Source organism: Anabrus simplex, chromosome 2 (genome assembly GCF_040414725.1).
Source record: "Anabrus simplex isolate iqAnaSimp1 chromosome 2, ASM4041472v1, whole genome shotgun sequence".
In the NCBI taxonomy this organism is placed as follows: Eukaryota; Metazoa; Arthropoda; class Insecta; order Orthoptera; family Tettigoniidae; genus Anabrus; species Anabrus simplex.
Window position 1 is genome coordinate 511,756,979 of NC_090266.1, and position 24,134 is coordinate 511,781,112.

The 24,134-nt window shown below is 40.5% G+C and overlaps 1 protein-coding gene across 1 annotated transcript in view; it reads left to right on the plus strand.

Annotated features, from left to right (window-relative positions):
* The window catches only part of Ide (Insulin degrading metalloproteinase), a 644,148-nt gene that overhangs the window by 568,598 nt on the left and 51,416 nt on the right, over window positions 1-24,134 (plus strand). The window contains exon 21 of the mRNA XM_067140877.2: window positions 12,974-13,105. Coding sequence (XP_066996978.2) covers window positions 12,974-13,105 — 132 coding nt within the window. The remainder of the gene's footprint in view (window positions 1-12,973; window positions 13,106-24,134) is intronic.

Genomic DNA, 24,134 nt, shown 5'->3' on the forward strand with positions numbered 1-24,134 from the left:
CTTTCAGTGTATTAAGTACATAGCAGGAGGCGGGAAGCGCCTCTTTCTTCTTCAGCCGTTCAACACCAGGTAATGGCCTATTAATAACTTCTTTTCTTGCTAGGTCGGCAGTTTAACACTCGCGGCGGGTTCGAAGCATTTCCATCATGTAGCCTTTTCCTAAAATGTAATTACTCTTTTCATCTTTTTCTTGTAAAGCTACATATTGGGATAGAGAGTGCTAACCCTCTCGAGCTCCCACTCACATTTGTTTTGAGGTGAACTTATTTTCTCAAACTATTCTTCGTTTATGTAATGTAAAGTGTTCATCTCTAAGTCACCTCTGTAGTATGGGATTAGCCCTTGCGTTAGCGGCCCAGAGCCAGATTAGGTTTTAAAAAAAAAACAAAGTGTATTAGGAGTGCAAGATCGCCTCCTCTCAAATTGTTATTTTAGAGGTCATGTAATCAACCTTCTTTTCATGTAATAGACCTCTGTAGGTTGGGTATTTTACCCCTGTGAATACGTCCTTAAAGAACAGCTTGAAGGTAGAGTTTGGTTTGCCCTTTGAGAGGCTTAAATTTTAAGAGCGGATCGCTCTTTTGAAAATGGAGTGTCATATGCCTCGTGGAGGCTTTTCTGTGTAATTCGGAGCCAGGGGCTCCTAGGGATGAATGGGGTTTTCTGCCCCTCTGTTAAAACTTGTGTTTGTGGTAAAACTGAGCTGATCGCAGAAGTCAGGGCGTGAAGCCCAAAACCTGTAAATATTGTATCTCCCCTTGTTTTGCTACATTGTACCTGCCATGTCTGTTATTGCTTTGTTTTTGAAAAGAAAATATAACCTAGTTAAATTTTAAATTACTTTTACATTAACTTTGATTCCGTAGTTTGAAACCCATTCACGCCCGCACCTTCTTACGCCTCTACCTACCGCTAAAACACGGTAACAAGTGGTAGCAGAGCGTGGTTGAATGGGTCTCAATTTAGCCCCTTTTGACGGCTAAACATTGCTTTGATTCGAACTCTAACAATTTTCTCAGTTGCTGGAATTTTTTGAGTTTTTCAAAATTGTTCTGTCATCATGCCCGGCCCTCGCGATGTTCTCCTCCTTAACTACTTGCGCAAAGAGGAGTTGATATATGAATTAACTATCAGAAACGTTCAATCTGGAGGCACGGTTGCAATAGACACTAACAAGCTTAGAGAGTCCCTTGATTTGCCCATTTCCATCCCCAATTTGGGAGAGAAAGAAATTGATGACTCTCTTTCCACGATTGTCGAGAATATTACTGGGCTTGCATCGGTAGTCAGCTTTTTTGATGAAAACGATCCATCTCCTAATCAAATTAAGCGTGTGCAAGGCAGGCTGTATCACTTTGCAAATAGAGTTAATGATCTGTTGTCTCTAAAGGTGAATGACGTTCAGAGGAAGCAAGCTAATACGCTCCTTGAAACTATTTCTGAATTGTCTAATAAGGTCACTCAATTGCTAACCGGCGAAGCTCCTCCCAAAACTGATCAACCCGCCACGGTGAATGTAGGTAACGAGGAAGAGCCTCCTCAGGGAGAAGTCAATAGGATAACCGTTGCTGCTCAAACTATCGCTGCCCCATCGAACAACGAATCTGAACGCCGTGCGTCATTGAGTAACATCCGCTCTGAATTAACTTCTTTGCCATTGAAACCTTTAACGACTATGTCACCTGGGTTCAGCAGCTTGCCTCATCCATTGGCAATGTTGCTTAGAGGTATCTCTAAGTTTTCCGTCAACACCACCAGTGACGTAATTTCATTTTTAAGATTTCTAGTGGAATTTCAGGATCATGCCCTTGTGTTTTCTCTTTCCCCATGTCAAATTTTGCAAATTATCTATCCTTATGCTATTGGTGTTCTATCTGACAAAATAGTTAGAGCCATCGCTGAGCAATCTTCTATTGAGGATTTCCATGCCCATTTGCTAGCTAACTTCATCCCGGCTAGGGCCAGGTCCTCCCTTATTCAGAAATACTATTATCGGGTACAGCGCTTGGATGAAAACCTGGCAGACTTCATCCAAGATATTAAGTTTTATACTAGGGTGTTTGCTCTTCACTTCCCTGAGGATCAAATTGTACAAGCTATTGTGGAAGGTATTTCACCATCCTATAGGTCATATTTGTGTTTCGCGGCGTCCCCGCAAACGTTCTCGGAACTTGAAGCATTGGCAGTCTCAGCGGAAGGAGTTAGATACGCCGATTCTTTGCGTGTCGCGAAAGAACCCCCGCCTTCCTTTAGTAACACTCGGCCTCCACCTCGCCGACCAGTCAATCCCCGTAAATGTTATGCTTGCGGGTCGCCTGACCATCTGCGGAATAAGTGTCCTCTGATCAAGTCAAGTGGGACAAGGAATGGAGCAGGGTCATCACAAGGCTGTTTTAAGTGTGGGGCCTTCTCACATATCGCCAAGAATTGCCCAAACTCAAATAGCACCCCCTCCTGCTCAACTTCTGGTGCAAATTCCAGCTATGCCAATAATAAAAAGTGACTAGTGGCGTCGGCTGAGCCGACTAATCCATCTTCCCGAGACTCAGCCCCTAGTAAACAGGTTGTAAATGCAGAGAACGACCAGCCTTCAAATTCATCTTTTGAATGCCCTAAAGAGTGTCTTAGGATTGCGGCGGATACCCCCGCACCTGTTCCTTTTCTTAAGATTGAGTTAAATAACGAGCCTATAACAGCTCTCTTAGATTCAGGCAGTGTTTGTTCCATTATTTCGGCTGATTGGTATTCTAAATTGAAATCTGTTTGTAAACTCCCTGACTATGACTCATCTCCTGTTAAATATGTTTCGGCTAATTCATCTCCATTAGAAATTCTAGGTTCCGTACATGTCAAAATTCGGGTTTTTAAATTTACATGGAAGATCAAATTGTTTGTGGCCAAGCGTTTGTCTTGCCCCATCATATTGGGAGCGGACTTCATTTCTCACACTGGTCTTGTGCTCGATCTCCAGAGTAGGTCGTGCACATTCAAATTTGCGTCCAATTGTAGAATTCCCTTGTTAAAGTGTAATCCTGTATCATGTTCATCTATTTCGCCTACCCAGGATGAGATGTTGTTAGACCTTAGACATCTACCTGAGGAGCAGGCTGATAGTATTCGGAAACTGTGTCAGTCGTTTCCCGAGGTGTTCTCTGATACTCTTGGTGTTACTGACCTTATTGAATACAAAATTGAGGTCACGGATTCAATTCCTGTCCGTTTTCCACCGTATAGGCTATCTCCACCTAAAATGAAGGCTCTGAAAGAAATCATCGATCAGATGTTGAAGGATGGTATTATTAGGCCCTCTAAGTCAGCGTATTCTTCGCCTATTTTTCTAGTCCCGAAACCCCAAGGAGGCTTCAGGCCTGTCATTGATTACAGGGCTCTCAATCGGAAGGTGGTGTTGCAATCTGTGCCCCTTCCCGACCTTCATTCTTGCTTTTCATGGTTTCGAAAGGCCAAGTTCTTCACTATCTTGGACTTGAATCAGGCCTATAATCAAATTCCCCTTGCCGAGGAGTCTAAACATCTTACAGCGTTTGCCACGGACTGGAATTTATACGAATACAACCGCGTGCCTTTCGGGCTCCCCACGGGGGCAGCTGTGCTCACTAGGCTACTAGATAGGGTCTTCTCCGACATCAAATTTGAGTACTTATATCACTACTTGGATGATGTCGTCGTATTTTCCGAGACTTTTGAAGAACATCTAGATCATCTGCGAGAAGTTCTCAATCGCCTTCGTAAGGCTGGGTTAACTGTCAAGTTGTCCAAGGTTGCCTTTGCTAAGCCCTCTATGTCATTCCTAGGGCATATTGTGTCTCCCGATGGGGTAGCTGTCGATCATTCTAGAACACAGGCCATCCGTGATTTTAAACCTCCTAAGGACATCAAAGGTATCGCTAGATTCATTGGTATGGTGAATTTCTTCAGGAAGTTTATTCCTAACTTCGCTAATAGAGCGGCGCCCTTAAACCTTCTTCGTAGGAAAGGCATCAAATTCGAGTGGGGACCTTCTCAACAAGCCGCTTTCGAAGATCTTAAATTAGCTCTCTGTAATGCCCCTGTACTTGCTATGCCTGATTTCTCGAAGAAATTCATCGTCCAAACGGACGCGTCGTCGTCAGCTGTAGCTGCAGTCCTTCTTCAAGAGACTGAACTAGGGAGGCGTCCCATCGCCTATGCATCTAGGACTCTATCGGCTCAAGAAGCCAAGTATTCCATCTATGAGCTCGAAGGGTTGGCAGTCTTATTCGCCTTAGAAAAGTTCCGTCTCTATCTGGAACATGTCAAATTCGACCTGGAGACAGATAATCAAGCCTTAAGCTGGGTCTTAGGTAGGCCGCGTCGTACTGGTCGTATAGCCCGTTGGGCCATCCGTATTTCTGCCTTCCAATTTGATGTACGACATATCAGAGGTACCGAAAATGTTGTTGCTGATGGACTCAGCCGTATGTTTCACAACGACGTCGAAACCCACGAACCGGTCGACAGTTCATCACCTTCCGAGTCCATACTATCCGAGGTTAATGCCATCCTAACAGATGCTCCCATGCTTTTTAGGGATATTGAGAAATACCAACGTGAAGATCCGACGCTGGCTCCTATAATGGAAACCCTTTCTTCTGGGGAACATGCTGTCCCTTATGTTCTGAGGAATGGTGTTCTATGTTGCCCTTCGAGGCATGATAAGTTGATGAAAGTTGTTGTTCCAGCGGTTCTTGTACCTATGATCTTCAAATACTATCATGAGACCCCATTGGGGGGGCATCTGGGTATCTTTAAAACTCGTGAAAAGATTCGTGAAATGTTCATCTGGAAAGGTATGGACGGTGAAATCCGTGAACTTGTAAAAGCTTGTAAATCTTGTTTGCTCAGTAAACCCACCATGTCCACTAAAGTAGGCCTTTTGTCTTCTCATCAAGCGTCGCGCCCCATGGAACGCCTGTATATTGATTATGTGGGACCCTTCCCCCAGTCAAAGGGCAATGCCAACAAGTTCATCCTTGTGTGTGTAGATGGTTTTACAAGATTTTCCTGGTTATTTCCGACTAAGCTGGCTACCGCTCAGTCAACCATTACTTGCTTAAATTCTATTTTTGCTTCTTTTGGTCCGTGTCAATATATTGTATCTGATAATGCTAAGGCTTTTACATCTAATTTATTTCGTAAATTCTGTTTTGACTTGTCCATCTCTCATGTAACTACATCTGCTTATTATCCTCAACCATCTCTGGCTGAACGGGTTAACCGTAATCTCAGGTCCGCACTCATTGCCTATCATCATGAAGATCCTTCCAGGTGGGACACGTCCCTGCATTGGATAGCTTTTGCTTTGAATTCGGCGGTTCATGAATCTCACAAGTTCACTCCAGCTTCCTTGATGTTCAAGTTTGTTCCCAACTCGCCGCTCTCTAACCTCTGGTCTTTGAATGACATTCTACCCGAGACAATAGATCCGGATAACATTAAAGATCTTTGGAAGAAGGCTAAAGCCAATCTTAAAGTGTCTCATGAAAAGGTTAGGGAAAGGTATGATCGTGGACGGAGACCCACCACTTTGAAGGTAGGTGACCAGGTTATGGTCAAAAATTTTGTTCCCGCGGGCAAGCTTGCCCCCAGATTTCATGGGCCTTGTATCATTCTCGATTTTCTTACGCTGGTTACCTTATTGCTAAGTAATCCAGCCACCGAGAGGATATTTAGAGTTCACCTGTCCCAGGTGAAACCGGTGTAATTTCTGTGTTAACTTGCTTCATATTATTTTGAAAGGATATGAAGGTTATATTTTTTTTGAGTTTCACTTTTAAGGCATTCTGCCCCTTCTATAGGATTTTGTTTCTTATGTAAGCCTTGTGTAAAACCTGCCCCGACCCGTTAAACTGCCATCCTGTTCTTGCCACGGCCATTACCACGCTCCCGTCTCCTGCTTCACCTTACACTGTGGCTTCATAATAGTAAATGCCATGGATATCTACACGCCGCTGGCCCCTCAACCTCTCCACAAGCCTGTACCCTCAAAGAAGATGATAGTCCAACACAATTCTGCCGCCTAGCTTTAATGTTTCAGCGCCCCCGCAGCCGCGCAGCGCCGTGCAGCGACTGGGGAGGGGGATGGGCCCCCTCCTCTCCAGCGAGGACGACATGTGCACGGCGAGCCGGAGCTCTCCCCCCGGCCAAGGCTGATGTGCGGCGCACGACCTGCTACATGCCCGCAGCCTGTATCTGTTCACCGCGGGCGCGGCGTACTTCAACACCTCTGCTCCCCTCATAGTGCGGTCGAGCGGTATCTCAGGGTACTTAAGGGGTCCGAGCGGCCTCCTTTTGGACGCAAGCTGCAACGGCCCGTCCGGCCATCCAACTTCATCAACATCAACTACATGGACAGTTACTATAAGAGATAACTACATTTGGGAATTTAACAACAATATTTGGTGGACATTGCAAAACTTTTCTTCACTTTTAAGCATTAAAGGTTTATCTTCAGAAATTCAACTACTACAAACAGAAAGACTTTACTGCACCTGCAACAACAAAATTTTGAAATTGAAACCAACCAAATTACTAAAATCTTATAAATGCTTCCGCAATTAATCTTAATATCAACATCATTACTTGGACTTTGTTTCAAACTGATTTCATGTGTCACCCCTGGAGGAACTTTTGGGGGGGGAGGTCTGTACCGGGCGGTACACCTCTACTCTGTTTATTTAAAAGTTGCGCCAGTTGAAACTCCTCTTCTGGAGGAAGGTTGAACTTTATCTATTCTATTAATTCTCTACTTTCTCAGAAGATGTCACCACGTGGAAAATTTTGAGTTTTTGAACTGTGTCACTTTTGATGTGTTTTTGTTTCGCTTGAAGTAAGAAGTGTGAACTTTCTCTTCTAGAGGACACTACTGAAGATCAACTATAGTGCGACCTAGTGCGGAGTTAAAGAACTATTTTGTTGGAGAAATTTTTATTTCAAGAGTTTGTTCTTTGTTAAATTTCCTTCTGTCATTGTTTAAGTTGGCTGTATACCCCTCTTTTTCCCCTTAGTTTGGATCTAGCCAATCCCGAATTTCTTTAATTAATTTTCCACCAATAATGTGTTTCTTTTTCCTCTATGTAGGGGTTTCTTTTCCCGAACCAATAAAAACTTTGAGGGAGGGTGTTTTATTTCCCCTAACGCCTAGAATCTTCCGCGAGAGGATATAAACTGCTGATTTTGGGGTCTCCGGGCCACTTCTGTTCCATCTTTCAGTGTATTAAGTACATAGCAGGAGGCGGGAAGCGCCTCTTTCTTCTTCAGCCGTTCAACACCAGGTAATGGCCTATTAATAACTTCTTTTCTTGCTAGGTCGGCAGTTTAACACTCGCGGCGGGTTCGAAGCATTTCCATCATGTAGCCTTTTCCTAAAATGTAATTACTCTTTTCATCTTTTTCTTGTAAAGCTACATATTGGGATAGAGAGTGCTAACCCTCTCGAGCTCCCACTCACATTTGTTTTGAGGTGAACTTATTTTCTCAAACTATTCTTCGTTTATGTAATGTAAAGTGTTCATCTCTAAGTCACCTCTGTAGTATGGGATTAGCCCTTGCGTTAGCGGCCCAGAGCCAGATTAGGTTTTAAAAAAAAACAAAGTGTATTAGGAGTGCAAGATCGCCTCCTCTCAAATTGTTATTTTAGAGGTCATGTAATCAACCTTCTTTTCATGTAATAGACCTCTGTAGGTTGGGTATTTTACCCCTGTGAATACGTCCTTAAAGAACAGCTTGAAGGTAGAGTTTGGTTTGCCCTTTGAGAGGCTTAAATTTTAAGAGCGGATCGCTCTTTTGAAAATGGAGTGTCATATGCCTCGTGGAGGCTTTTCTGTGTAATTCGGAGCCAGGGGCTCCTAGGGATGAATGGGGTTTTCTGCCCCTCTGTTAAAACTTGTGTTTGTGGTAAAACTGAGCTGATCGCAGAAGTCAGGGCGTGAAGCCCAAAACCTGTAAATATTGTATCTCTCCTTGTTTTGCTACATTGTACCTGCCATGTCTGTTATTGCTTTGTTTTTGAAAAGAAAATATAACCTAGTTAAATTTTAAATTACTTTTACATTAACTTTGATTCCGTAGTTTGAAACCCATTCACGCCCGCACCTTCTTACGCCTCTACCTACCGCTAAAACACGGTAACAATTATTATTATTATTATTATTATTATTATTATTATTATTATTATTATTAATATTATTATTATTATTAATGTTATTTGTTTTACGTCCCATTAACTACTCTTTTACGGTTTTCGGAGACGCCGAGGTGCCAGAATTTAGTCCCGCAGGAGTTTTTACGTGCCAGTAAATCTACAGACATGAGGCTGACGTATTTGAGCACCTTCAAATACCACCGGACTGAGCCAGGATCGAACCTGCCAAGTTGGGGTCAGAAGTCCAGCGCCTTAACCGTCTGAGCCGCTCAGCCCGGCATTATTATTATTATTATTATTATTATTATTATTATTATTATTATTATTATTGCGCTGTCTCTGCACTAAAGTTTAGCCATAACAGTTCCCCTCATTTGGTTATCACATCATCAGTAATTTCATTTCCAGACTTCTGTGTTGTAGACCAATAACTTATTTGTGTTTGAGTAATCGGCCATAAGGCTGGTTGAATCCTCAACGGACAGATTGATATGTAACAACCGGAACCCTGTCAGACTCGGTGATGAGAAGAGGGTACTGTAGGGTGAACAGATTACAAGCATGAAAATAAAAGGACACTTTTGACTGCCGTTGATTACTAGGCCCTATTTAAGATTAGAGTTTTTCAACATGATCTACAGACTTCACAAAGAGTACGATTTATATGTAGAAAACAAGTAAGTATTATTACTATTATTACTTTCTTTGTTATGCCCATTCAAAGAGCGTGTTTGAACTTGTTTCAACTTGTTTCAATGTCTTTCAATAAATGAAACTCAAATATTGATAACAAATGATTTACTGTATTAGCATCAATTTACAGAGCATCCTTGGTGCCCAACGCCTAGGGTAACAACTAATATGACGTCACTTCTGTCACACAAATTTTTGGATGCCCCCAGCCATGAGATACATTTATGTCAAAACAATGTTCACTATATAAGATTGTAAGTTGCCATTTTTACACCCACGAACCTACTACATTGGCGTAGCATGGGGAGAGGTGATACTCCCACGTGGTGTCGTCCCAGGTGGCGGATAGGCGGGTCCTATCTGGCTTGCCGGTGGACTTCAGGGAAATAAATACCTCTTGCGGACCAAACACACAACCCCCTGTGGGTGGGGGACGCAGACGAAGAGTACACCCACGGGATACCCTGCCTGTCGTAAGAGGTGACTCAAAGGGGCGACCAAGGGATGATTGTCGTAGAACCATGCCACTACTTGTGATTAGTACCACCACGCGGGGAACACCATGGGTCGCTTATACCTGCTCGTAATACCACTATGTTAGGTACGCAGTAGGTTTGTGATTCGTAGCAATAGAGTGCGTTGGCGGCTTTTACAGTACCTGTGATTCGTACCCCATATGAGCAACACCGTGGGATCAATGACACCATGGTTCTGCCTTGCCTGTGCTTAGTACCCACTATCTGAGGACCACCACAGGATAGTGCGGGTCCCTGTGGTTAGTCCACTTATGTGAGGAACGCCATAGGTTTGCGTTGCCTTTAAATAGCGTCGCATCGAGCTCGATACCTGCAGTCGCTTAAGTGCGGCCAGTATCCAGTATTCAGGAGATAATGGGTTCGAATCCCACTGTCGGGAGCCCTGAAGAAGGTTTTCCGTGGTTTTCCATTTTCACAGCAAGCAAATGCTGGGGCTGTACCTTAATTAAGGCCACGGATGCTTCCTTCCCACTCCTAGACCTTTCCTATCCCATCGTCGCCATAAGACCTATCTGTGTCGATGCAACAAAAAACAGCTTGCAAAAAAAATAGCGCCGCAGTGTGCGAAACACCATAGGTCTGTGTTACATGTGCGAATTTCATTACCTTTGCATAGTACCATAATGTGTGGAATACTGTGAATCTATGCTACTTTTCTTTAGTACCGCAACACGTCGCACAGCATGGTTCCATTTTCTTAGTGATAAGTACAATTATGAGGGGCTGATGACCTGGATTTTTGACCCGTTTCGACTACAAGCATCATAGAGTCAGTATTGTGCTTTAGAAGCAGTCCCTTGGTCAGTAATACTATTATTTAACACTAGTTCCTGGGAATGTGGGACATTGCAGGTCGGATCCACCCATTGTTTTAACTTCATATCCATCCATTCATTCTTCGTCCTCACGTTTTCGAATTCTGGTCAGTGGAGGATTATGGATTTTTAATTGTCATACTATTTCATATCACTTCGTACCATTAGGGGCCGATGACCTATGTGTTAGGCCCCTTTAAACAACAAGCATCATCATTATTATTATCATCATCATCAACCATTTTTACCTTTTATGTATGTGTGTCTCACTGGTTTGTTATATTTAGTGCCAACCAAATAAACTGTAATTACACAATGAGAAATATACATCAGAGCTTTGTGATAAATAAAGTTTAAAAACAGTATTTTAAAATGTACGGGATAGTTCACAAATAAAACGGGACAGTGTGCATCCCATATATTTTTTGCTGGGACGAGACACATTAGAGAAATAAGGGACATCTGGTCATCCTAGGGTACTGGCCTACATAGCACAGCCCCTTGGAAGGGAAGACGATGTGGGGAAGTAACCTGTGTTGAGGAGATAATCCAGCTTGTTGACTTCTCGGAAACATTGACCGAAGTTTTGTGATTTCACTTCTCCTACGCTAATTAATAAGGGAGTAAAATTTTTAAGATGTTTGCTTAGAGTACCATCTTCCACCACCAGTTCAACATATGTTGTGTATTTCATATACACCCTACATATATACACTCTCTCAGAAGAATGTTAAGCATAACTTCTGGGCTTTAAATGATGACATTTTCAAGTAGTTAACCAAAGGGAGGGTAGCAGATGAGTGCATCAGATAATAGTAGAAAGGCTAAACAGCATAATAAGCATCACTAAGCGGTATGACATGTAATGGAAAGGAACAAATAAGTGACAAATCCAGTCATTATAGAAAGACAGCAACTCATATTTGGATTAACATAATGACGAGTCAGCATCCGAAGAGGGAGCAATACAAAAGGAGGGAAAGACAGACATGAACACTGGTCAAAATTTTCTTATCCTTCTGCATTTAGATTTCTACTCAGTATTATAAGAGAACAAAGTTCATTTCATGAACATTACTCTGGCACTGTATTGCCATCTCCAGATATGACGGTTTTCTCTACATATGCTGACAGGTCTCATTCTTCAAGCATTCATCTCGCCCACACTCTTCCATCAGACTGTCACATGGTATAATGTGTCTGGGTCCATGGCTAAATGGTTAGTGTGCTGGCCTTTGGTCACAGGGGCCCCAAATTTGATTCCCGGCAGAGTCGGGAATTTTAACCATCATTGGTTAATTTCGCTGTCACGGGGGCTGGGTGTATGTGTCATCTTCATCATCATTTCATCCTCATCACGACGCGCAGGTCGCCTACAAGAGTCAAACCAAAAGACCTGCACCTGGCGAGCCGAACATGTCCTCTGACACTCCCGGCACTAAAAGCCATACGCCATTTCAATTTAAATGGTATAATGTGATTCATCTCTCCAAATCACAGTGTTCCAATTGCTCACTGCTCAACAATTGATGTCTTGTATCTAATACCATCTTTACAATAATAAGGAGAGTTCTGTGTGTGCGGTCATATATTACTTGTGATTTGAATTATTTCAATTTTGTCACTTCATTTAGAATGTTGTTAAGTTCTCTAATTTCATTTTTTTTCATTGCTTTATGGCATTTAAAAAATTACTATTTTTTTAAATAGCTGTATCTAATAATTTTTGTAAATTATTCTCTCACAACCCCAGAGGCTCATTTCTCCTAACTCTTGGAAGCGCAGTCATCATGCTGCCTAAACAGTCAGTAGCACTGTGGAACTCGTGGGTGATTGTGATTTTTCTGGTAAGGGTTGACAATTTTCAGAGACCACTTCCCCCCCAATGCTCAACAATACTTGTCCATCATTAAACATCGTGTACACAGGCATGCTTTTGTTATCCCTGCAGTTTTCAGGTCTATTAATTATGTCCCCAGCTTTTGAAATAGGGAACGTCAAGAGGTTTGAAGTATCCTTAACAGTTTTTACTGCCGGGCTGAGTGGCTTAGACGGTTAAGGCGCTGGCCTTCTAGCCCCAACTTGGCAGGTTCGATCCTGACTCAGTCCGGTGGTATTTGAAGGTGCTCAAATACGACAGCCCCGTGTCGGTAGATTTACTGGCACGTAAAAGAACTCCTGCGGGACTAAATTCCGGCACCTCGGCATCTCTGAAGACCGTAAAAGTAGTTAGTGGGACGTAAATCAAATAACATTATTATTATTATTAACAGTTTTTACTGATATGGCAAACAATAACTAGTTTAAAAGTAGTTAGTGGGACGTAAATCAAATAACATTATTATTATTATTATTATTATTATTATTATTATTATTATTAACAGTTTTTACTGATATGGCAACCAATAACTAGTTTACATTCAGAGTCACTCGGCTTCCCCAACCAACCCATTTTGCAGGTATGCATGTGCGTTATTAATGAATAATACACAGTAGTTTGCCAGGAAGTGTGGTCATAATCACATCTAGGCTTCAGTTTACTATTACAGAAAGATGATCTGATACTTTTGGTGTAGTATTATGTTAGAGTTGTTAAATATTTTGTTTCAGTGTATAATTTGTTTCCCAGTATTTCAACTGATTACTTCAACATTTTAGATCCCTTTGGTCTGTCTATTTAGAATTAACAAATAATTACATCTCGTACTGTCTCTGCATCACTCAACTACGTATTCAATTTTTTCTTCTAGGAATTCATTCATCCAAGTTCTTCTCGACGGCATAAAGTGGCAGTTCACGTTATATCTGTTGCCGAAGGTGGTGCAGGAAAACGTGTGGAAACGGAGGATGGAATTTCGCCCGTAACAGCTCATTTGAAGGAAGTAAGTTTTCATTATAAATCTCTCTTAACTGCAACATACTGTATATGTGCGAATATTCTGTGCATATGTTTTTCCAGAATTTAGCAAAGAGGAACTGGTGTGTATGGATTATTTGAAATAAGGTTGGACCTCGTTATGCTTTAGCAATGTCTGGCATCGGTCTGTGTGGCGTCTATCACATCAGAAGTGAATAGTGAACCACGTGTTAAGTATGGCTACAAGTTCTTGTTACCGCTCATTCTTGGCTAAAGAAAAACTTAGCATTATTGAAGATGGAGAGAACGTTGGAAATCACACAGCAGAAAGATAGTATGATGTCAGAGACTGACAAAAAACTGGCATTTTACAGCCAAAACACAAAACATCCAGACCTCAAAGAAAGACCATTTTGATTATGTAAATGATAAGGAATAATATGAATACGCAGTTGCAAATAGAAAGTGCCAACTAGAAGCTTTAGCTATAGCCAGGGAGCTAGGTATCTAGCTTTAAAGCTAGCTGGAAATGGCTAACAGGATTTGCTAATCACAGTGGATTAGGTTTCCTGAAGAGAACTAGACCTACACTCTATCTCAAATGATCTAGTACCGAGCTCGATAGCTGCAGTCGCTTAAGTGCGGCCAGTATCCAGTATTCGGGAGATACTAGGTTCGAACCCCACTGTCGGCAGCCCTGAAAATGGTTTTCCGTGGTTTCCCATTTTCATACCAGGCAAATGCTGGGGCTGTACCATAATCAAGGCCACGGCCGCTTCCTTCCCACTCCTAGCCCTTCCTTGTCCCATCGTCGCCATAAGACCTATCTGTGTCGGTGCGACGTAAAGCAACTAGCAAAAAAAAAAAAAAGAAGAAGAAGAAGAATCTGGTACACAACGTAAACAAAAAAAAATGCTGGAAATGAGTTCAAAACACCTACCTTTTGTATAGCATTACAAATACTTCATATGTTTAATGTTATTTCTGCATAAATGGTATATGTTATTGTCTCATTTCATTTAGCTCAACTTTTCACTTCAGAAAGCTGGTAAGTTTCAATTCTCAATTAAAACTCATGTGTTTAAGTATATTTTGAAAGGGTAAGAGAAGCAGCAACTGCAGAACAGCCATTTTCCTTGTAGGCTCCCTTCGATACCATACGACCCACAAGGGGAAGAGCTCTCAGTGTATTGCTGTGTCACTCTGTTTTTACCTTGCTAGTGAAATTGCTTTTCTTTCTTTGGTAATATTTAGTAATGTAGCATTATTAATTAAGTTGTTAGTCAGTCTTTGTTTTTGTGTTCAGAATTTATTCAACTGTTGTTAGTGCTTGTAACTTAAGCTTTTCAATCTGTTGAAAACGCTAATTGCCAGTCCGAGTGGCTCAGACAGTTGGGGCGCTGGACTTCTGATCCCAACTTGGCAAGTTCGATCCTGGCTCAGTCCGGTGGTTGAAGGTGCTCAAATATGTCAGCGTCGTGTCGGTATATTTACTGGCACGTAAAAGAACTCCTGCAGGACTAAATTCCGGCATCTTGGCGTCTCTGAAAACCGAAAATTTAGTTAGTGGGACATACAGCTAAAAATCTTATTTATTAATGAAAACACTAATTAAAACACACACAATACTGTACCATGCCTATAAAGGAAAATTTTAAAAAGCACATGAATAAACAACGTTTCTTTCTATAATCACAAAGACAGGATGTTACGAGGAGTTGTAACTTCTACAGCTTTTACCTTCGTACAGGCAATAGACATGGTATTTGTTATAGCTATTCACTGGTTTCATGAATAATGAAATACCTTTGTAAATTTTGTTTAATGAAAATTCAACAGAATATATAGTATTTCACTGGGGTAATAGTTAACAGTCGTATTGTTATTGATTATTGCCAGTGTTCATATTCCTATATTGCCTTGTAGGCTACTGTTGAGGAAAAAGTGTATAGTGTAGTTGAGAAAACTAAAGTAATAATCAGCTAATTCCTATATTCCAATAACTTATTTGTAGTTCTGTTGTGCTTTGCACCCTCAGTCTTTTAGCATTGACGGGCAGTTTTTTCCTGTTAGATTGTAGAGAACATTCTCATAAGGATTTAGTTTTAACTACATTTTTGTAATTAGGATACATCTAAATGCAGTGTAGAATTACTGTAGTGTAGTTACTTTATTAAAGATTACCCTGCTTGTGTTATTGTTGCATAATATTTGTGTTGCAGGGAAAAAATTTCTCTAGGAATTTAGCTCTTACTAGAATTGTCTTGTTTCAGTTAACCTTTGGTAATAAAGATAGGTTTGATGATGGTGATGCTTGTTGTTTATAGGGGCCTAACATCTAAGGTCATCGGCCCCAAAAAAGATAGGTTTAATTGTAGTTTGGAATTGTAGCCTAGCTATTTTAATTACATAGTTCAGTAGAAGTCTGTTATAGCAAGAATTCATAACGGTTAAAAATTTACTTGCTATAGCGGATTGTTGTTATATTCGAATTTTTGCAAAAGCGCGGGGTTGTGGGGCTCTCACATTGAAATCAGTATGAAACGTCAATCCATTCGTTCAAAATTTGCGTTTTTTCAGATTTCCATACTACAGCTTACTCGTTATTTTCCTAATTTCAACACAACATGAATGCATATGTTCAATTTCATTCTGAAAAATTAGAGTAGTATCACTCCAATGGCCTGGCCTCTGTGGCAAATGTTTTGGTTTCTTAATTCAAACATCATTATCTAACCTAACTTAACTTACATATTTCAAGCGCCAGAAGAATAATGAATCTTTTGGTATAAATTTACATGGGAATGGCCTTTCCCATTTTTAACCAGACACAAGATCATACAGGTCTTGTCTGAGTTAAACATTTTGGAACCAATATATACAAATATGACCTTCTACTAAGAATCTTCCTATTTTGTACAAATAAAAAAGGGGCCTTACTTTAGGTGATATGTACAAAATTTATAAAAATGTGCAACTTCAATTAAAACAAAATTTGTTACATGAATACATTCAAAATGATCTAACAATTTACAAACTGTACAAAGCAACAATTGGATCTCTCTCATCATTGGATGAATCGTTAGGTTGGTAGTCTGTAGAAAGTATGTTCATCCAAAGGTTCTTTTGTTTACCTATGCCATTCGTTTGGCAGCAACAAACTGGAAGAAGTTTCACAACCAGATATGCTGAACATTTCAGTGCCCATAAACATAATAAACACTCAGCATTGAATAATCATATGAAGGATACAGGACATAGTTTCACCACAATCGAACAAGATCTCCAAATTATAAAAAAAATTGAAAAAGGCAGACTCATGACCAAGTTTGAGAATTTGTACCATTACTTGGACCAGAAATACAACATTAATAAAAACCTTGGTGAAGACAGAATGTTGTTATTTGGGGACTGGAATACCAGAATAGGAGAACTGTGGCCTGTTTACAGTAAAGAAGACGAGATGATGATGATGATGATGATGATGATGATGATGAGGGTAAGAAGGTAAAGTGCGGATAAAGAAAGGAATGAGAATGGATCAAAACTGTTGGAGCTATGTGCCACAGGCAAATTTTATATTTTGAATGGATGGTGGGAAGGAGATATGGGGGGTAAGCTGACATTCATTACAGGACAGGGGGGAGTGTGATTGATGTAGTATTGTGTTCAGAAGACATGCTAGAGTATACCAAAAAAAGATGCAGGTTGGAGATTGGGCTAAGTCCCATCATGCACCAGAATGGATGATGATAGAAAGAAGCGAGGGAAAAATAGAGGGGGGGGGGTAAAGGGATGCATAGGGAAGGGCATTAGCTATACAAATACAGGTGAGCTGAAAAGACAGAACAGGAGCAAAATGCCCTTTGAGAGAAGGTGCTGGATGTAATTAGGTGTGGATGGGAAGAGGCCTGAAGAGAAGGTAAGAGCGTTAGAGCTAATTGAATACCCAATAAAAAGGGTAGCACAGGCAAATAGAGTCCTTAGGAGGTGGAAGAAGAACGAAGAGGGCTGGTACAACAATGAATGTAAAGCAAAAAGAAAATTCATGATGGTGCCGCTAAAAGAGTTAGGAAGAAGGGAGGGTGCAAAGAAAGAATGGAGTTCTGTAACCTAAGAAAATAATACAAATTAAAAATCACAGAGAGGAAGAGAATCTGGATGAAAGAGCGAGTAGAGTTAATAAATAAGGAGTGCAAGATGAAATAATTGGATAGGGTATGGGACAGACTAAATAAAATTAATAAGGGAGGGAAGAGGGTTGGCAAACCGATTATAGCGGACAACCATTGGTTTGACTCTTTCCGGGAGCTGTTATGGGGTGAAGACAAATGGAACAAGGTAGAAAGGGAAATGGCAGGAGGGAGAAATTTAGTGGTTCAAATTCAGCAACTTGATAAAGAGATTTCAAGGGATGAAGTGATAAGGGTGCTGAGTAATCTTAAGAGCAAATCAGCGGGAGGATGTAATGGTATTAGTAACATTTTTGGGAAGGAAATAGGCAAACATGAGCAGATAGTAGAGGGTATAGTTAAACTTTTGAACAGGATTTTCGAAGGGGGGAATTACCCAAAACAGTTGGAAGTTGGAGTAATATGCCCTGTTGATAAAAAGAAAGGTTGCAGAAATCTACCAAAGAACTATAGAGGAATAACATTGCTGAACTCGCTGAGCAAGATATACACAGGGGTATTAGCGAACAGGTTAAGTGTCTGGGCCGAGAGACAGTCGATATTGTCAATTTATCAAGGGGGGTTTAGAAGAGGATGTAGAACAATAGATAGTATAATGACCGTCAAGATTATCATAGAAAAATATCTGGATAGGAAATGGAGTAAAGTGTACTTAGTTGCAATAGATTTTGAGAAAGCATTTGACACGGTTAGTAGAGATGCATTAATAGAAAAATTAGGGAAGGTGGGAGTATCTAGGAAAATGATCAAAGTGATTCAAGCGTTATATGGGAAGGTATATTGTCATGTTAGATTGGAGGAAAATCTGATGAGCAGCCAAATAGCAGGGATGTAAGATATCACCCATATTATTTCTTCTGTTCATTAACGACATCCTCCAGGATCACGGTGGAAATAACTGGGCAGTGCCAGTGGTAAATGGGTTGGAGATACCAAGCTTAATATTTGCCGATGATGTGATCCTGCTAGCTCTGACAGGGGGAGGCTTACAGAAAAGTCTCAACGTGGTTGAGGAGTTTGCAAGGAAATGGTCCCTGAAAATTAATGGAAGTAAGTCAAAGGTGAAGGTAGTAAGTAAGACTAGGAGAAGGAAGAATGAAAGGATATAGGTGGTACAGGGAGTGAAGATTGAAGAGGTAAGCAAACTGGAATATTTGGGAGTAAGTATAAACAGGAGAGTAGGCTGGGAAGACCAAATTAAGAGGGTGAAGTGGAAGGGGTGGTACAGGGAGTGAAGATTGAAGAGGTAAGCAAACTGGAATATTTGGGAGTAAGTATAAACAGGAGAGTAGGCTGGGAAGACCAAATTAAGAGGGTGAAGTGGAAGGGGTACACAGCTCTTTCGGTTGTCAAAATCCTAGAATCAAATTCCCTGGTTTAAATTATTACAGTGTGCAGAGTTTGGTTTTAAAAACGTTGGTGCTGGGCAGAGTACTGTGCGGGGGGGGGATTATGGGGTTTAGAGGACAAAAAAGACATGTGGAAGCAGATTATATAAAGATTTAGCAAAACAATAATGCAATGACCACAGTGCACAGCAAATGCTGGTGCATTGCTAATGTGTGGGGAATGTATCAAAGCAGACTGTCTTAAAAGAGTACTAAAATACTAGATGAGACTTAAAATAGGAGAAGGGGGTGTGGTTTTGCAAGCAGCGTATCTCCAACAGTTGAAGCATATGTATACGGGGTGTTGGCTTACAAAAATTAAAGCGTATTTGGATAGGATCAGTATGGGGTATATTTGGAAGATGGTTTGGTGTGGGAAGGAGAACAGCAGACAGAGAGATAGTAATGAGAGTTAAAGACATCCAAAGGCAGTGCCTGATAGAGGAATGTAGGGAGAAGTGTTCTCTTAGCCTGTACAATGAAGTCACCGAAGGTGCAAGAATAAGCCTTATCAGTGTAAACAGAGCAGAGAGAAGAGGTTTGTTATGGTGGTTTATGGGATGACTAGAAGGACAGGGAAGTCACGGTGTTTGTTGTGCGAGAAAGTGTCCAATGACCTTCACTTGGTGAACGAATGTGGTGTGTTGGAAAAAAGTAAGAAGTAACTTATTGAATCCAAAGGAACAAGCCCTACTCAAGCAGGGGGATGAACGGAAAATTATAAAATGGGTGGCGAATGACTGGACCAGGGTCGGTAATTTAAATACTTATGTGCTGTTAAAATATTATGTGTGGTCAAAATAAAAGAAGGAAATGGTCAAGTATCCAAAAAAATTTGTAAGAAAGAAGGCTTGGCGAGTGTGATTTAAATGCTGCTCATCAATAGCGAGTCAGGGGTTTAGGATATTTCGAGTTCAAAGTAGTTAATGCATAACTCAGCAGGCTGAAGAAACATTATGTGTGTGCAGCAAAATGGATCGATAGAGGATGTTATGATTAAGAGCAAGCAGACAAGTTCAATCCTATGGAACATGGTTCAAAGACAGTGGCTGCTTGCTAAGATGTGTGCGTGTGAGGAGGAAGTGAATATTGAGTGTTGCTGACACAAAGGATGGGGGCAGGTCATGTACCCCCACAGAGTGCCGATGTGTTTTTTTTATTTATTTTACTGTTTTATATCGCCGAAAGGGATTTATTTTCTTTATTCAGTGTTGCCGTTCTGCCAAGGACTCTGAATAGGAGCTAAACATTTCTCTGTTTTATTAGTTTTATATGTCTTGGGTTAGATGTAAATTAGTATCACATTTAGTAGGAGGTGGTAGGAGGAATAGTGCATTTGGCTTTATGGGTATTGTGAACATGTATTTGGGCGAAAGCCTGCTATGTTCAGTGTGCAATAAATAAATATTATTAGTTTGTATATAATCATTTGTATTGTTCTATACTTAATTTCATCATTTTGTAACAATAATTTTAAACTTTCATTCATATTCAACATTGACCATGGCTCAAGGCCATCAACATTGTCATTTTCACGTGTACCTAAATCAAGTCGCTCATATAATGACAGCTCTTTTAAGTGAAGTTTTTTAATGTGTTCAATTTTGTAGTAGATTTTAGATCAGTTTTAACCAGGTACCTGATATGGTTTGAGGTTATGATATGGCTAATGATGCCGCATAGGAAAGGGTGAAACATGTACTAATTCTTATTTTAATGAGGATTTAACTCTAACTTTAAAATATTGAGTTGTGTTGAATAGGTGGAAAAGAAATAAATTTCTTACATTAATCATAATCCCCTTCAGGTTTGAATATTGATGAGCTCACTAGTGCATGTAGCGTGAAAACTATACCGAAGATGATCGTTCACATTCAATATAATTGCTGGAGTGCATACATATCAATAACGGAAAAAATAACACATGCTAAATCTCTCGTAATAACGGATGCATAAGTGATAGGGTTCTTGCTGTAACCAAAGGGTAATACACAGTTTAATATAGGAATTTTCAAGGAACAGGAAAAAAGCTGCCATTGAAACGGAGTTCTCGCTATATGCCGTACTCACTATAGCAGACTTCTACTGTATATTGCTTGCATTTTCTGCCTGCAAGTAGTAGTAGTAGTAGTAGTAGTAGTAGTAGTAGTAGTAATCTGTCTATACATATACATATTTAGTATAACTGCATATTTCTATAGTTAGCTGGTTATTCCTTATATTTTCTAATAAAAATATGTCTAAGTAGAATAATTGTAGTGTAGGCATGTGATCACTTAGTTTCTTGCTTGCATTATTGTCATGAAATCTTTGTGTAGTATACATTATTTCCATTCTCCGATATACTGTCAAACTTTGGTATCTCCAAAGTGCTTGTGGAAACTGAAAACCCTTTGAGTTATCAATTATTTGAGGTATAGAGTAACGTGCATACTATGTTGGCTCCACCAGTTCCATTATATTTTCTCTACATCTACAAATTGGTGTTTTAAAACTGGCTTTATTCTACCTTAATAGGGGACATTCTCATTTTGGATGCTTACAAATTTGTATTTGAGAGAGATCCATAATTTTCTTTTGCTGTTTTTCTTTGTAACACTGCGCTCTTTCCAAATTTCTCTAGTGTATTGACAGCACCAACCACATCCTCATCAAATGATGACAGTCCTTGACTAAAGCTGTGAAATCTGGCCAGGGCTTGACCAAGCAAGCAGGCCAGGAACTCCCAACTTATATACCACCCCGTACAGTCAGCAGCTTGCTGAGCGTTGCGATGTAGCTTAAAGTAGGATTTTAAACTGCTGTGGTGTACAGCTAGTGAAACAATACTCTGACTAAAATTCGGAGATTACTAACTTGTGCTGTACTTATATAAGGAGACGACTTAAGTTCACATTTCTTCTACAGGAACTAATTTTTCATGGAAGCAATGTGCATAATTTTGAGTTACAAAAACATATTTTACGTCTGGGCTTGAAATTTCCTTCAAGGTATTGAAAAATTTGATTAATCAAACCTTGAGTTACAGAAAATGTATAACACACAAAATATCTAAGATTCCGTTGAGAAATGAAAGTCTCTGCCAGGTATCGAAAATTCTAGTTAGAGAAGTGTATCATAGGATACACCATTTTATTTCTCTTGATATTTTCATATTATTCCACATTGAAGAGAGAAAAGAATGGCTGAGGGAGGCAGGTGTAAGGACTGTGGGTGTGAGTGTGAATTAAGAAAGATAAGGGAAGAGATACCCAGTTTGAGGGAGATAATTAGGCTTGTAACAGAGGACATGAATGACGATAGGTTTCTGTCAGTCAGTGTACAGGATACGGTAGGTCTGCAACAGGTAGCGGAAGGAAAGGGAAAAGTCATGAAAGACAGGTGGGCTAATGTTTTTAGGGGAAGGAAAATAAGGCCTAAGGGTTTTTCTTAGGGATTGGTCCCAGGAGATGTATCGGTGAGGTATCTGTACGTCACTGCAGGTAGTCCGGCAAAGGGAAGATCGGGATCGGGGAAGTGTTACAGAGAAGGTGTGAGGCAAGTGGAAAGGGAAATGTAGAGTAGGGGATAGGAAGAGGTGGAACCAGTGGCGTTGGGCTCTCAGGAGCAAATGAGCACATGAACCCCCAGTTTTAATAAATCTTTGCGCATTCATGGACAATTTAAAACTTTCCTTTCTTCCGACCTGATTTCGACAATCGATCGAAAGCATTCGACTTATATCGAAGCTCCGTTACACCGACAATTGTTCGTTTTGACTGATAGTGCAGCGAGAACACTGGATAATGCGCTATTGTGCTGAAGACTATACGCATGCACAAAGAAGATGACATCATGGTTTATGCACTGATATTCCCATTAGTTAGGAGCACGGTAAGGTACGTACCTTGCCGTCTAGAGCCACCCTCAAACCAGTGGCAGTATTACAGTTGACCACAAGGGCCCACCACCTTCCCTATTACGGTTAGCCACAGCCTCCCAGGAGCTACTATTGCATTTACATTACCGGCAAATTTCACTAGTAATTCTGAATAGGCATTTTCTGGCTCTTTGTGAACAGATATCCGTAATCGTGGGAAGAAGTTTGCTTTACTTTGTGATTGGGAAGTCTTTTCAAGTGAAATTAATTTGAGTGTTGTTTTGCTTCTCTGTTTGTATGGTTTGTAACCATGGTATTCTTTGTGTAAGAGGAAATTAATTCAGTTCAGGTAATTTTAACCAGTGAAATGTTAATCTGTCGGGATAAGTTAGAAATTAAAATGCTTGGACCAGACAGACCAGATTTGAGTATCGAAAAAGTTACAAAAACTGACAAACTCGAGTATAGGCGTAAATTTAAGAGAGAAGTGTACGAAACACGCATGTGGTTCTGTGGATGTAGATCTAGAAATGTGCTTTTTTGTTTGCCCTGTTTATTGCTCGACAAAGAAAGAAGTGTATGGAATTCAGCTGGGTGCAAAGACCTTGTTCATTTCAGTGCAAAAATAAATAAACATGAAAATTCTCATGCATACAAAAACGTGAATATTGAATTCTCTATGCTAGTGTTGTCTATAATTTCCAAGATGAGAATAATCAACATGTGACACAGCAGAACCCTGATTAACAGATATAATGTGGAAACTATTGGGGTCAATTCAGAAACAATTATTTTTTTTAAATCGACTGGTAAATGCGGTACACGTTATTTCTATGCCTCTCGTCATACCCAGGTGAACTTCATGCTATTTAAAAACGAAGAATTGTGCTCGTATCCTTCAATGTTCGCAGTGTAGTAAAGTTATTATGAATTTTACTTTTATTCTGCGCTAACATAGCTGGCCCCACGATGTAAGAGTAGCACGCTTGCCTCTTATCCGCATGCCCCGGGTTCGATTCCCGGCCAGGTCAGGGATTTTTACCTGCATTTGAGGGCTGGTTCGAGGTCCACTCAGCCTACGTGATTACAATGGAGGAGCTATCTGATGGTGAAATGGCGGCCCTGGTCTAGAAAGCCAAGAATAACGGCCAAGGTGATTCATCATGCTGACCACACAACACCTCATAATCTGCAGGCCACCAGGCTGACCAGCAGTCGCTTGCTAGGCCATGGGGTTTGGTTTGGTCCTACACTAACACCCAGGTGAACTTTGTGCTATTTAAAAACCAAGAATAGTGCTCACATCCTTCAATATTCGCAGTGTAGTAAAGTTATTATGAATTTTACTTTTGCTCTACACTAACAGATTAGTCTAGTATAAAATTTATCCTCTGTTACAGGGGTTCTACCATATTATTTGTGAAAAAGGAACCATACCAGGAACTTTTAGTGAAATGATTTATGTACCTATGTTACTTTTTTGCTGATTTGAGACATAAACAAAAATGTTGTTGTGAACCCCCTAAAAATTTTCTCATGAGCCGCCAGTGGGTGGAACAGAGTAGTGAGAGGGACAGAAGGGAGGAGGTAGTAGGTTCTGTGAGCATCAGGGAA